Source organism: Phodopus roborovskii, unplaced genomic scaffold (assembly GCF_943737965.1).
Source record: "Phodopus roborovskii unplaced genomic scaffold, PHOROB, whole genome shotgun sequence".
Lineage (NCBI taxonomy): Eukaryota > Metazoa > Chordata > Mammalia > Rodentia > Cricetidae > Phodopus > Phodopus roborovskii.
The window spans coordinates 17,958,031-17,972,743 of record NW_026126448.1 but is presented as its reverse complement, the minus strand read 5'-3'; the positions used below and the strand labels follow the sequence as shown (position 1 = coordinate 17,972,743).

Sequence of the window (14,713 nt, the reverse complement as noted above, 5' to 3'; positions counted from 1 at the left end):
AAGTGTTTCTGTACAGAAAGGGGCTCAGCTTAGTGTACACTGTACACTTCCCTCAACTGAACTAGCCGTCACTGACAAAAGTCTGTCCTGACCACCTAACCAGCACCAGATTAAAACAACAACAACAAAAACCCTTTGATGTTGGCTACAGGGTCTCTATCAAAAGGACTCTGACACAATTTGTAAACATATAGCCATGTTTGCTTACATGCCAGGTGGCATAGCCAATTCATGAGCCAAAACACACCAGTCACAACTAACAACCTATGTTTATAGTTATTGAGAGCAGCTGGAGAGATGGCTCAGCAGTTAAGAGCACTGGCTGCTCTTCCAGAGGACCTGGGTTCAATTCCCAGCACCCACATGGCAGCTCATGCATCACTGTGTGTAACTCCAGTTCCAGGGTATCTGACACCTCCATACCAAAGTGCATAAAATAAATTTTTAAAGTCTTTATATGTATTGAGAATTTCCTATAATAAAAGGTGAGCTATAATATTTCATTTAGGTATAAATCCAGGGGGGGAAAAGGACGTAAAAGATTTTTGAAAAGGCCTGGTGATTCTGGCACACACCTTTAGTCTCAGCACTTGGGAGGCAGAGGCAGGTGGATCACTGTGAGTTTGAGGCCAGCCTGGTCTACAGAGTGAGTTCCAGGACAGCCAGGACTGCTACAGCGAAACTCTGTCTCAAAAATATTAATTAATTAATTAATTAAATTGTGCCAAAAGACAGGCCAGAAAATTCTAATAAGCACAAAGATATAGTGTGTTCAAGGATCAAAGACTTGGTACTACAGAGATATTATCCCTATTCAAGCTGACAGTTCAATACAGCACCAACTGAAGTCCTACGAGGTAAATGGACAAACTAATTCTAATATGTATAAGAAAGAGCAAACATGCTATAATATAGGCAGGGGCAGCATGGTAAAACCGGAACTCCAATCCCGCACACATATAGCAGTGTGTAAGCAAGGAAAGACAGAATCGGTCAACAGTGGTGTTAGCACAGTTGCATTTCCATACAAAGGATTTACCTAGTTCTCTGCAGTCAAAACTCACTTTCAGATAATTATCACTACTAAACAAAGTGAAGTACATACACACAGCAGTGTGTTATTCCTGTATGTTCTGCAAAGAGAAGCTGGTCAATCTCCAAAGAACAACGAGGTGTCTACTGTAGTCAAAGAACTCAGGAGGCAGAGGCAGGTTTCTCTGTGTAGTTCTGGCTGTCCTGGAACTCACTCTATAGACCAGGCTGGCCTTGAATTCAAAAAGATCCATCTACCTGCCTCTGCCTCCTGAGTTCTGGGATTAAAGGTGTGCACCACCACCACTTGGCAGTTGTGTGTATTTTACACGCACACACACACACACACAAAGTTAAGAATTTCTTTCACCAACAGATACTATAAGAAAAGCAAAAGTGTGGACTGGAGAGACCTTGGCTCAGTGGTTACGAGAGTTTGCTATTCTCATAGAGGACCTGAGTTCAGTTCCCAGTACCCACATGAGTCACATCTTACTGTAACTCTAGCTCCTGGGCATAATGCCCTCTTCTGGCTTCCAAGGACAAACCCACACACAGATACACACACATCCACAAAATAACAAATAAAATAAACCTTTCTCTTGAAGTGAAATCATTAGGTTTCACTCTAGGAGAATGTATTTGTAAAACATAACTGAAAAGTAATGGTATCCAGCTGGGTGGTGGCACATGCATGCCTTTAATCCCAGCACTCAGGAGACAGAGGCAGGCAGATCTCCGTGAGTTTGAGGCCAGCCTGGTGTACAGAGCTAGTACAGGACAGGCTCCAAAACAAAACAGAGAAACCCTGTCTCAAAACCACCCCTCCCAAAAAAGAAAAGTAATGGTATCCAGAATATATAAATAATTCCTACAAGTTCATAAGAAGTTAACTAACACCAAACACAAACAAACAAAAATCATAATTTTTGAACAAAGTTTTAACAGGGATGGCCAAAACAGATGAAAAGTTTCTTGTATTAGGGATTAACAAGAAGACAGAATCAAGACCACAGAGAGAGGCTATCTATCTCTACTTTGGCAAAAACCAAAGGCTGGTCACATCAAGTGTCAGTAAAAACGTGAAGTGACTGGAACATGTCTACACTGCCGGTAGGGGTGCACACTGCCTCAATCACTCCTTGGTCACAGCACCCTGAACACACCTGACCTCAGTCACTTTGGGGAGTGCCTGGCACTGAAGATGTGTATGCTCTATAGCCTAGAAATCCGACTCCAGAGACCATGCCCTCTGAAGATATTCTTTCTCTCTCTCTCTCTTTCTTTCTTCCTTCCTTCCTTTCTTTCTTTTTTTCTTTCTTTCTTCCTCTCTCTCTCTTGTTTTGGTTTTTCAAAACAGGGTTTCTCTGTATTGCTTTGGAGCCTGTCCTGGAACTTGCTCTGTAGACCAGGCTGGCTTCAAACTCATGGAGATCTGCCTGCCTCTGCCTCTGAGTGCTGGGATTAAAGACGTGTGCCACCAATGCCCTGCTCATCTGAAAATATTCTTGACCAACATGTGCTACACTGTGCACAGCATCTCCATGTGCAATAGGGAGAAAAAAAAAAGAACCACTGCAAAGTCCCAAATGCTGTAAATATATTGTGGCACATGCGTGCACGGAGGGCCTGCTGCCAGCATTTAGGATCTGTGCCATCTTGACAAAGCTGCTCAGTTTTTCTGTGCCTCAGTTTCCCCATCAGCAAAATGGGAACAATACCAGCATCTACCTCAGAATGTTGATGCAAGGATCATGATGCTGTAGGTTCCTTGATTCCTGCGATGGAAGGATTCCCTCCTGGCATGCGCCTCTATACTTCCTGCAAACAACGGCATCTCTGCAGATCCAGGTCTTTCTCATCCTCCCCGACCCCACCTACCACTCTACCCTGTAACACTCCCAGCTGTACCGTCTCAGTGCTTCTGCACAGGCACTGTCTTCTTCTTGGCATATCCTTCCTACCTCCCCCGTGTGCTAAGCATCTATTTCCCTTGTCCAGACCCAGCTCTGACAGGCTGGTCCTCTGACCTACTCCACCCTCTGGCTATCCATGATCTTCTGAACTTCAACTTTCTGAACACCCTGTCCACGCCTTCCGCTAGACTTCAAGATCCAGGTAGGAACACAACCACCCCCACTCTGCTCCAATCATTCCACAAATAACAGTAACATCCCTTATACCTCCAAACCCTTCATCCAGGCCTTTGGCAGCCTCTGAACTTGCACAGGCTCCAGTCCTTGTGGCTGTGTAAGCTTGAGTGAGTCAATAACCTCCAAAAGCCACTTTTCGTCCATCGGTTGAATGGAAATATTAACGTTTGCTTTTCGTGCTCTTGTGAGGATTAAATGAGACGATGTGTTTGAAGCTCTGATAGAGCAAATAAATTCCTCAGTAAAAGAGCCAGGGGCTAGGGTGTAGCTTAGCCTGTAGAGTGTTTGCCCAGCTTCCACGAAGTCTTGGGTTTAGTCCCCAGCACCTCACAAACCAGACTCGGTATGCATGCCTATAATCCTAGCATGTAGGAAGTAGAAGCAGGAGGATCAGAAGGTCAAAGTCATCCTTGGCCCACAGTGTATCTGAGGCCATCCTAGGATACATGAGACTCTGTATCACAAACACATACCAAAAAAAAGATGAATTGAGGAGGGAAGAGAAAAATCGTTTGGTTGGTTGGTTAGTTGCAGAGCTGGGAATTGAACCCAGGGTCTTATACATGCTAGACAAGTCCTGAGCTATATTCCCAGATAAACAAGCTATTCTTAGGTCACACACTGGGAACACTCTCTCCTCCCTCCCTGCCTCCTGACACTTGGCAGCTTTGGAATGCACCTTGTGCCAGGGTGTCAGGGTCAGGCCAGGGGAGCTATGGTGAGCAATCCAAGGGAAGAGGCCAAACAGCCGGGCCGCCCTCCCCATTCCTCCTTCTACCCCACCTCCAGAGCAGCTCCTGAACTCTCTGGATACTGCAGAACTCCAGACAGAGAGGAAAATGGCACCCTGACACCCTCCTCCCTGTCCCACCCCCTCAAGAGTCTCAGTCTCAAGGCAGAATACAGCATGGCCATGATTTCCTGTCATAGCTCAGTGGTCCTCGGGCTCAGTAGTTGCTCCCTATCTCACATAGAAGGGAACTGCAACTCAGAAAAATCTGTACCTGGAGTTTCTGTGTACTAAGAGCCTGACCTTGAACTCTTCAGCCTGCCAGGCAACCTCCAGGCAAAAGTTCTGAGTCTCTTGAAGGGCTCTGGTAGATGACTAGCTCGGTCCTGTGCCCATGCTTGTCCTTAACCACCCACTGCCTGTCCCTGTCACAACCCAGCCCCAATTCTTTTCCTGAAACTGGCACCAGTTTCCATGGAAACGGGTTGTTTGGGCAGCTGTGGGATGATAGGCTATGCTGCAGTATCAAGGATTGTGCTTGGAGTCGCACACGGTTATGGGCTGCATCCAGCCAGGCAGGAAACCTGGTTATGGCGCTGCACTCCAATAAGCCCCCCGAGATTTCTGCGGCCCTAGTAATTCCAATACTGGTATCCAATGCAAGTAAGTTGCCTGAAGTGGGGAGAAGCCAAGTGTACCAGGAACCTCACCTCAGTATCCCTCACAGCACAACAAAGCTGCGTATTTCAGGAACATCCTGGAGCAGCTCTCTTGTCACAAGCATCGAGTTAAATGCCAAATGTGTCATCACACTGACTCCTCACCACCACCCCACAAGGTAAGTATTATTAATACCCACGTTCTCCAAATAAAAGAATGACATCCAGGAAGGCAAAAGAACTTGCGTAGGTCATCAGGCAAAGCGAGGCCGAGTGGCAGCGCTCAGTGCCCTCCAGCAGCTGGGAATGAGAAAAGGAAGTCCCTGCCCATCCTCTCAGCTCAGTGCCCATGGCCATGACAAATACAGCTACAGACAGCTCTGACGCAGGTCAGGAAAGCAGAACAGTGTGCCCCAACCTGGAAGGGCTCGGGTTCAGATAGTACAGAGTCTAAAAACAACCACACTGCACAGCCTGAGCTCCCATTCACACACAAAAAGGTCAAGACCAAATGTCCACGTTTACAACACTCACGAAAAGTAACCCGAAGGGCACAAGCCTCAAACAGTTGCCATTCCCGATGCTGGTGGTTAGTCTCGGAGGCATCCAAAGAAACTTCTTACTCTACTACAACATTAAGCATGAATTTTGTGTGTAGTGTATGCACCGGTGTGTGTGCAGGGGTGAGCATCTGTACAAGCACAGAGACCAGAGGATGATACAGAATGCCCCCCTCTGCCACCACTCCCTCTCCACCTCATCCCTGAGACAAGCACTCTCACTGAACCTGGAGGTAAGGCTGGGTCTGCAGCAAGCCCCAGTGAGCCTCCTGCCCATCCCCCACAGCACTCGGTGACACAGGCATACAAGTCCATACTCGGCTTCTTACTCAGTCCTCAAGCTTGAACAGCAAATGCTGAGCCATTTCTCCAGCTCTGGGTTTTGTTTCGTTTTGTTTGAGACAAGGTCTCTCACATTTCCCAGGATGGCTTCCAACTGACCCTAAAGCCAAGGAAAACCTTCAACTCCCGATCCTCCCTCTACCTCCCAAATACTGCAATTACAAGTGTACCCCATTATACCCTATTTATGCAGTGCTCCCCAGTGGTGAACCTAGGGCTTTGTGCATGGTAAACAAGCACTCTGCCAACTGATCTAAGTCTCGCCCTAATTGTGAAACGTTTTAAGTATCAAAAATAAAAATAAGACACAAGCGTAGAAAAAAGATGCATGGAAGGCCTGCTCCAAATGTCTATAGGCAACTGTGCTGGACATTGCAACATGCAAGGTTTCCATCTCCTCTTTCTTTCTTTCCTGGAACTCGCTCTGTAGACCAGGCTGGCCTCAAACTCACAGAGATTCACCAGCTTCTGCACCCCCACCAAGTGCTGGGATTAAAGAAGCCACCACTGCCAGGCTCCTCTTTATTGTCTATGACCCATTCATATTACTTTTGAAATTAAAGATGAATGATTTGAAGCCTGGAGAGATGCTCAGAGGTTAAGTATGCTTGCTGTTCTTCCAGAGGTCCTGAGTTCAGTTCCCAGCACCCATTTCAAGGTTCACAACCACCTTTGACTCCAGCTCAAGAATCCAATGGCCTCTTCTGGCCTCCTCTGGCTCCTGCACTCATGTACAAACACCCACACACAACACATACGCAAAGTAAATGATAAAATAAGTCTAAACAATAACAAAACAGATCAGTGGTTTTGAGTCAGGTATACATGCCTACAATCCCACCACTCAGGAGGTGAAGGTTAGAGGTCAGGAACTCAGGCCACCCTTAGCTACATAGGGAATTTGAAGCTAGCCTGGGCTGCCTAAGACCTTGACCTACCACTTCAAATACCACAATATAGATGCTTGCAAGAACAATGCCATAGTGTTGGGATGCAATCACCCTACAAGTAGGGATAAACATACAGGCAGCTCATTGCCTCCTGTCTCAATCTTAGGAATGAGTTGTTTGACTCAGATCAGTCATTTGATCTCTTAAGGCCTCCGAGACCACATCGTGCAATGGGCATGTTGTCAGTGTCTGCCTCTAAGGTTGTTACAAACATTGCAGATCCGGTCGGAATGTTACCACTCAAAGTGCAGGAGCAGGCAGCGCTACAAGGTCACAGGACAAACTACCTGGGTTTCTGACCCACTCGTCATCTCTTTCCCTCTCTATAATTTACCAAAAACACTCAGCACACAAAACACATACAATAAATCAACTACGTGGGAAAAAAACAATTGTTTATAGACAGTAGAAATGATTAGTATCATAATTAAACAGACAATGAATGCAAAGAGAAACAGTGGCTAAAAGGACATGGTTAAGTACTGTCCATCACGGTGTGAGCCTCAGTTTCCCCGTCTGGTAAAGTGGGGCTAATTCCTATCTTGAATGAGCCCCAAAGGGAGTGGCACTATTAGGTGTGGCCTCGTTGGAGGAGGTGTGTCATTGTGTGGGCAGACTTTGAGGTCTCTTTTGCTCAAGCTTCCCTCAGTGTAACAGTCAGTTGACTTCCTGTTGTCTGCAAGATGTCGGCCTCTCAGCTCTAGCACCATGTCTGCCTGCATGCTGCCATGCTCCCCGCCATGATCATAATGGACTGAACCCCTGAAACTGTAAGTGAGCTATCCCACTTGAATGTTTTCTTTATGAGTTGCCATGGTTACCAATAGGTGGTGGCACATGCCTTTAATCCCAGTACTCATAAGGCACAGGTCGGCAGATCTCTGTGAGTTTGAGGCCAATCTGGTCTACAGAGTGAGTTCCAGGACAGCCTAGACTGTTTCACAGAGAAACCCTGCCTCAGAAAAAAAGTTACTGTGGTCATGGTGTCTCTTCACAGCAATAATAAATCCTAATTAAGATAACCACCTCACCCAGGTTATCATGTTTCCTGTTTTTAAATGAAGGAAGTTTTATTAAAAATAGTGGAAAGTGATTCCTTCAGGAAGTAAGCTGAAGCAAGACTTGAACCCAGGACTTGCTGCCTCCAAAAGATAATGGCCCTCACAGGAGCTCAGTAATATAGCTTACTCTTCCTCTCCTGACTCTGGAATTTCAATGTGCATCATCTGGGAAGCTGGTGCAAGCAGCACACACCTGTATCCCCAGCACCTGAGCAACTGAAGCATTAGCATCAAAAGTTCAAAGCTAGCAGAGGCTACAGTGAGTTCAAACTCAGCCTAGACAACTTAGTGAGACCCTCTATCAAACTGAAATGTAAAAAGGGAGTTGGGATTATAGCTTAGTTGTAGTAAAGTGTCTGCCTAGTGTGCATGAGGCCCTGGGTTCAATCCCAAGCAAAACAAATAGCACAGGGATGAGGGGGGAAAGCCTTGCTAAGAAACAATGATGTTTACCTCTGCTAAGTGTTGTGGCCTAGAAGAGTAGGAGCTTTCCTATTGTAAACGATCAGGCTCAACTTACCACTCCAGGGCAACCTCTTTGAAAGACTTCTTCCGGGTGGTCCTGGCTGGAGTTGTCTGTTCGCTGTTGTGGGGCACAGGGCACCGGACCTGTCCATCGCCACCGCTTTTTCACTTCCTTGGATCTCCTCCGCCCCAGGGATGTGCCACTGAGGCCACCCAAGGGCTCAGCTGGAGCAGCAAGTCCTTGTTCCAGCCCTACCCTAGACACTGGCTGGGCCTTGACCTCTGGCACCTCCGGGTCAGGTGGAGTGCCAGAGCTGCCAAACAGGGGCTGTGTTTCCTGCTGCTCTGTAGAGCCCTCAGTCAGCACCCCTGGGTACAGTGCTGCACTCTGGAGAGGGTCCTGTGTGGCCAGGTTAAGGGATTCATCTCCAAAGAGCCCCGAGAGTCCAAAAAGGTGATCAAGGCTGCCTGGCTGAGCCACATTCTTAGAAAAGAGCATGCGTTCAAACTCGGTCTCTGGGGCCCAGTCTGCCCAGCTTCCACCTGGATCTCCAGGACCTGTGTCCTTAGAGGAAATAAGGCTCTGAGGGCCTGCAGATGACTCTGGAGACGCACTCTTGGGAGAGCCTTCTGTAGGCCAGCAGTCACCATCAAGGCTCTGACGAAGCCTCAAGAAAAACCCTGCCTCCTCCTCATCCTGGGGACAGATCCCACACTTCTTGGATTTCTTCCGTACCCTCTGAGGGTGCCGGGCTGGAAAGACTGACAGAACCTTTCCACTGAGTCCCTCCTTGGTAAGTGTAGGAACTGTTCCATCATCTGGAGAACAAACTCCCTCAACCATGGTACCTTGTCCAGACCCAGGGCTGCTGGCCCCTTCCATTTCTGCTGGGCTCTCTGTGCAGACCAGCACTCTATCTGGAAAGTCCAGTGATCGCAAAGATTTCTGAAGCTTCCTGTAGCCAAGAAGTCAGGCAGAGAGTCCTGGAGCCTGAATAGGATCCTCTGCGATAGTTCAATGGTCCTGCTAGCAACCTCACCTCTTAGAAGGGCCCCACCTCGCGCCCTGCAAGAATGAAGCGATCAAGGGTGGAGAAGACAGCCCTCAGATAGAGCCAGTTCCCACATCTGCTTAAAAAGAATAGGGTAAAAATCACTACTTATCAATGACACTGTTTAGTATCTCACATCATCCTAGCTAATTCAGAGATTGCCCAAAAGCACACAGAGAGCAGAAAAAGAGGGAATTCTTGAAATGCAAAGCCTAGCTCTAAACCCTACATGGAGCAAAAAGCCATCGCCTCTACACCCCACTCCTATAGACCTCATTCTGAATCAAGAATCCCAGGCCTAAAACTCCAAAGGCTCAAGCCTGGGATGCTACAGCTCCCTCTCCTCCCACTCCTGGGGGGGCGGGGGTGGTGGTGAAGTAGGAGCACGTGATGCGGGGGAGAGGGTCCTAGATCCTGAGGTGGGGTGGGGGCGGGGCCTGGTGGTTCGCTACAGTGGCTAGCTGGGGGGGGGTGCCGGCACTCTTTTCCAGCAGGGGGCGCTCGCTCCCTGCCGAGGGCTTCTGGGAGGAGGTGCCAATCACTCTGGCTCACAGCAAGGAGCGAGTGCGTGGGCAAAGGAGTCCCAGGCCCCCTGGATCTTGAAAGCTGCCTGAGAGCATAAACAGAGTGGGGGAGGTGTCGGAGACCCTAGGGGGTTGTTAGACTCAAATCTGGTGTTTTTCCTAGTTATTTTTATATTGTCTGGAATACAATATATGTGGATTCACGTGTGCATTCCAGCCCCATAGAATGTCTAGAAATAGAAAGATTTAAACTTCCTCTCATTTCTCAGCCTTCCACTCTGGGGAACTTTGGGGTTTTTCTTTGTGGTCTATTTAGTTTGCCTAATTTCACAACTGTAGGTAACATTCTCATAACCATATCACTTGGTTTTTAAATTTTAATAGCATTTCTTTTCCACGTGTGCCGGGTTCATTTACCATTTTTCCCCCTTTCCTATGTTTTTTTTTTAATTTTTAAAAATTGCATTTATTGGACGTGATGACACACACTTTCAATCCCAGCACTCAGGAGGCAGAGACAGGCAGATCTCTGTGGCTTCGAGGCCAGCCTGGCTACATAGTAGGCTCCAGGACAGCTAAAGCTATGTGGTGAGGCCTGTCTCAAAGAGTTTTTAAAAAAGAAAAGAAAAGTGAAGGTAGCACAGGAACCCTTCCATTTCAGAAGCCAACCTGGATGTATGAGACCTTGACCTGAATTAAGTAGGTATGAATAAATAAAATACCAGTTGCAAGGGACTCACTCCGGAAGCCATTTCTGCCTCCCATCTTCTGAAGAGAGGGGGAAGGTACACTGGAGTAGGAGAATGGAAGCAGGATTTGAAAATATTCTTCACCTAATCAATCTATCAATTTCTCTCTGGTAGTGTTTTTGGTTGTGTTTGTTTGTTTGTTTGTTTGTTTTGCTTTAAACAAGGCCTCATGAATCTCAGGCTGGCCTAGACATCATCGAGGAGCCAAGGGTAACATTAAGCTTCTAACCTCCACAAAGCTGGGACCCCAGGTCTGGGTTTATCCAGCACTAGGTTCAGGCACGCCAAGCAAGCACTGTCCCTGGGCCCTCAGTGGAGTTATTTTTAAATACCAGTCATGGGTTAAAAATACCCTGTGTTAATGGGGGTTATTTTTAAATCTCACGTTACAATTGTGGATTGATGTTGGTAAATTCCTGCTTTAGATATTTCAGAACCATTTTTTAGAAGCATACAGAACTATACTGTTTTTTAAAACGTGGAACCCAAGGCTAATGTTTGTCCTAAAAGCTTATTCATTTCGGCATAATTTCCAGCTTGGAAAAAAAAAAGGTGCAAATGTATATATTTCCAGACGCTCCATGCATGCCTTGCCTGTTCCCCTGCTTATGTGCACTGGGTGCTATCAGGGAACATTGCCACAGCTAAGCAGACAGCCACAGTGGAGGGCTATCTGCTAAACCCTGAACCCCCTCTGTCCTTTGGGTGCCAGGCTCCAGCTCAAGGCAACAGGGTGCACTAAATCCTCTCTCCTGTTGTGAAGTGTCCCAGTCATTCCTTGTTTCTCATGATTGTGACAGTTTTTGACAGGGTACCCCTGCCCAGTGCTTGTTCCTCTAATGGCTTCCTCCTGATTAAGATGATGTTAGGCATTTTCAGAGTGCCACAGGGGGGAGGTGCCTTCTGCCCCGTCCTCCTGGGGCATGTGACAGCTACCAGTGACATTATCCCTTCACCACTGCTAGAGAGTTTGCCAGACTTGGTCACAGCCAAGTTACTATTTTAAGAGTATTAAGTTGGAGAGGGGTCGGACTTTCAAAGGCTGTTAAAAGTGACACTGTGATGTCAAACAGGAAAACAACAGAAGCCATGTCTGGATGGATGGCTCCATGCGGCCTGGCTCTTCCTAAGATTCTGTTTTTGCTGTCTGTATTTTCTATTGTTCCACAGTTAACATATATGATGTGAAATTTTTTAAAATTTATTTTTGACTGATTGAAACCAATTCATTTATTTATTTTGAGGCAGAATGTCTCTACATAGCCCTGGCTGTCCTAGAACTCACCATGTAAAACAGGCTATTCTCAGACTCACATAGCTCTGCCTAACTACTTCCTGAGTGCTGGGATTAAAGGCACATGCCCCCTAATGCCACTGGCTCAGAGGTTAAGAGCACTGACTGCCCTTCCAGAGGTCCTGAGTTCTATTCCCAGCAACCACATGGTGTCTCACAACCATCTGTAATGAGATCTGATGCCCTTTTCTGGCCTGCAGGCATATATGCAGTCAGAACACTGTATACATAATAAAAATACTTTATTTTCAAATGCATGTATTCACGTCTCTGTGTTTGTGCATGCCCTGTGTGTTTGTGCATGCCGTGTGTGTGTGTGTGTGTGTGTGTGTGTGTGTGTGTGTGTGTGTGTGCGTGTGTGTATGTCTGCAGAAGCCATAGAGTGTCGGACCCCCTAGAGCTGGAGTTAGAGATGAGTGACTGGCAGATGTGGGTTTTGGGAATCTAATTCAGATCCTCTGAAAGGACAGCACATGTTCTTAACTGTTTAAACTTGAGGGCAGCTGAGGGAAGCCAACACTGGCACCAGAAGCAACTGCAAATTGGCAATGATGAATAGTCAGCTTTACTAAAGACAGACTCTGCTCTCAAATGGCTGTGCCATTTTGCACTCTATCAGCAGTGAGTCCCTGCCCTCTGTACCCCGGGTACTCCAGGCTCAAACAGCCTCTGGCATATGCAGTGTGTTCTTTCTCTCTCCTTCCACCAAAACCGCTCTTTCTCTTTCTCTCCTACCTCCTTCTCTGATGCCATAAATACATCTCATTTTTTTTCTTTTAAATTTAGAAGTACAAATTTAAAAAAAAAAAGTTTTAAGACAGAGTCTCACTATGTAGATCTAACTATTCTGGAACTCACTTTGTAGACCCGGCTGGCCTCTAACTCACAGAGAACCACCAGCCTCTGCCTTCTGAGTGGTGGGACTAAAGGTGAGCACCACCATGCCCGGCTTACAGAAGTAGAAATAAAGTTTATGCTTCCAACTAGTTTCTATTAAATAACAATGGTTATTAAGATCCTGGAAGTAAAGACTAAGAAAGGACTCATCCCGATGCTCTGGGCTGTTGGTGACTGTAGGAGATGTAGCTGGGCAGAACAGGAAGGCTGGAACATCAGAAAATTGAGGGGGAGCATGTGAAACAGGGGTGCAATAAATGGTAGCAAGATAAAGGCATGGTAGAGAAAGGAATGAGAGGGTCACAAAGAGGTCACTTTCAGAAAACAGGACAGAATTGACACCCAAAGGGAAACTGTCTTAGTCACAGTTCTATTGCTGTGAAGAGACATCATGGCCAATGCAACGGTATAAAAGAAAGCATTTAAATGGGGGCTCGCTTACATTGTCAGAGGTTAGTCCGTTATCATCATGACGGGAAGCATGGCAGCACCCATGGTGCCGTAGCGGTAGCTGAGCGCTATACCTTGATCCACAGAGAGAGAGAGAGAAGTGCAGACAGACATATACAAATTGATTGAGCTCTGGCCAAGGTGTGCGCCTTTGAAACCAGCCCACCCCCAATGACATACTTCCTTCAAAAAGGCCACACCTATATGTGCCTATGGGGGTCATTCTTATTCAAACCACCACATTCCACTCTCTGGCCCCCATGGGCTTGTAGCTGTATCATAATGCAAAAAACGCATTCAGTCCTGCTTCAGAAGTGCCCATAGTATTCAGTCTCAAGACTGCTTCAAGGTACAAAGTCTCTTCTGCGACTCAAAAAAATTCCTTAACCGTGACCACCTGTAAATCAAAATAAAAAAAGCAAATCACAGTCTTCCAATATACAATAGCACAGAATACACATTACCATTCCAACAGGAAGGATGGTGAGGAAATACTGGACCAAAGCTAGTCTGGAACCTAGCAGGGCAAACTCCAAACTCTGCACTTGCTTGTCTGATGTCAAAGTGCTCTTCAGATCTTCAACACCTTTCAGCTTGGTCGACTGCAACACACTTCTCTCCTGGGCTGGTTCCACACCCACTCTGCAGCTCTCCTTGGCAGGTGTCCTGTGACTCTGACAACTCAAGCATCTTGGGATCTCTAAGACAATCGAGGCTTCACCTTCACAGTCTCATGTGGTGGACATCCCTGACCTCCATAAAGGGACATACACACATACACACACACATACAACACAGACCTCCCTGGGCCTCCATAAAGGGACACACACACACCCAACACAGACCTGCCTCTAACAACTTTTCTTTGCCATGGAGGAAGATTCCACCGCCCCTTTCTTGTATTGCTGACTCTAAAGCAATGGCTGAAGCTGCTTGATAGGGCTGGAACTTGGCCCCTCCTTCAAAACATTTGCACCAGCTTTCTGTTTTGATGGTGTCCTTCACTGCTTAAGCTTTCTCTTAATTCCTTTTCACGGGTTGCAACCGTAGCTGGGTGGGGTCTTGCCCTGAGGTCACCTCCTTTTTGTCCATTTAACTTCAAGTTTTCTTCAAACTTTCTACCTCCCTAACCACAGGACTCAGCTCCAACATTACACTTCCTGGAGCTCTTTTTCTCCTCAGACTGCACATTTTGCATTTTTCTTTGTCCAGCTTGCTTCTTTTCATTATAAATCTGCATAAGTGAGATACTAATAACCACATGGCAGAATCAATACTAAAGTGTCTTGAAATCTCCTCTTCTAATGCCATTAATCAAAAACTCTTCAATTTAGCTTCAGGCAGATTTTTAGGACAAGGGCAGAATGCAGCCACACTCTTAGCCAAACTATCACAAGAAAGATCTCTAGACCACTTCTAATAGTCTCCTTTAAAACTTCGTGAGCTAGGCCGTAAATAACCCATGTTGCTTGCTTTCAGCACCAGTGTCTCCCATGTTTCTACTATGGCCAATTATGCCCACTTAAAGTGTTCAACTGCTTTCCTACGCCAAAGTCCATATTTTAACAATAAACAGCACAGTTAGGCCTGTCACAGCAATACTCCACCCCTGGTACCAACTTCTGTCTTAGTGCCTGTCCTATTGCTGTGAAGAGGCACCATGACCAAGGCAACTCTTACAAAGGAAAGCATTTGTGGAGGACTGGCTTACAGTTTCAGAGGCTTAGTCCATTATCATCACAGCAGCAGGCATGGCACTGGAGCAGTAGCTGAGGGCCACATCCTGAGCTGCAGG

The 14,713-nt window shown here is 46.6% G+C and overlaps 1 protein-coding gene across 1 annotated transcript in view; it reads right to left on the bottom strand.

The window, feature by feature from the left end:
- The window catches only part of Spocd1 (SPOC domain containing 1), a 29,814-nt gene extending 21,018 nt beyond the window's left edge, over nt 1-8,796 (bottom strand). The window contains exon 1 of the mRNA XM_051188351.1: nt 8,008-8,796. Within this exon, the coding sequence (XP_051044308.1) occupies nt 8,008-8,796 (789 nt within the window). The remainder of the gene's footprint in view (nt 1-8,007) is intronic.
- Nucleotides 8,797-14,713: the final 5,917 nt, after the last annotated feature.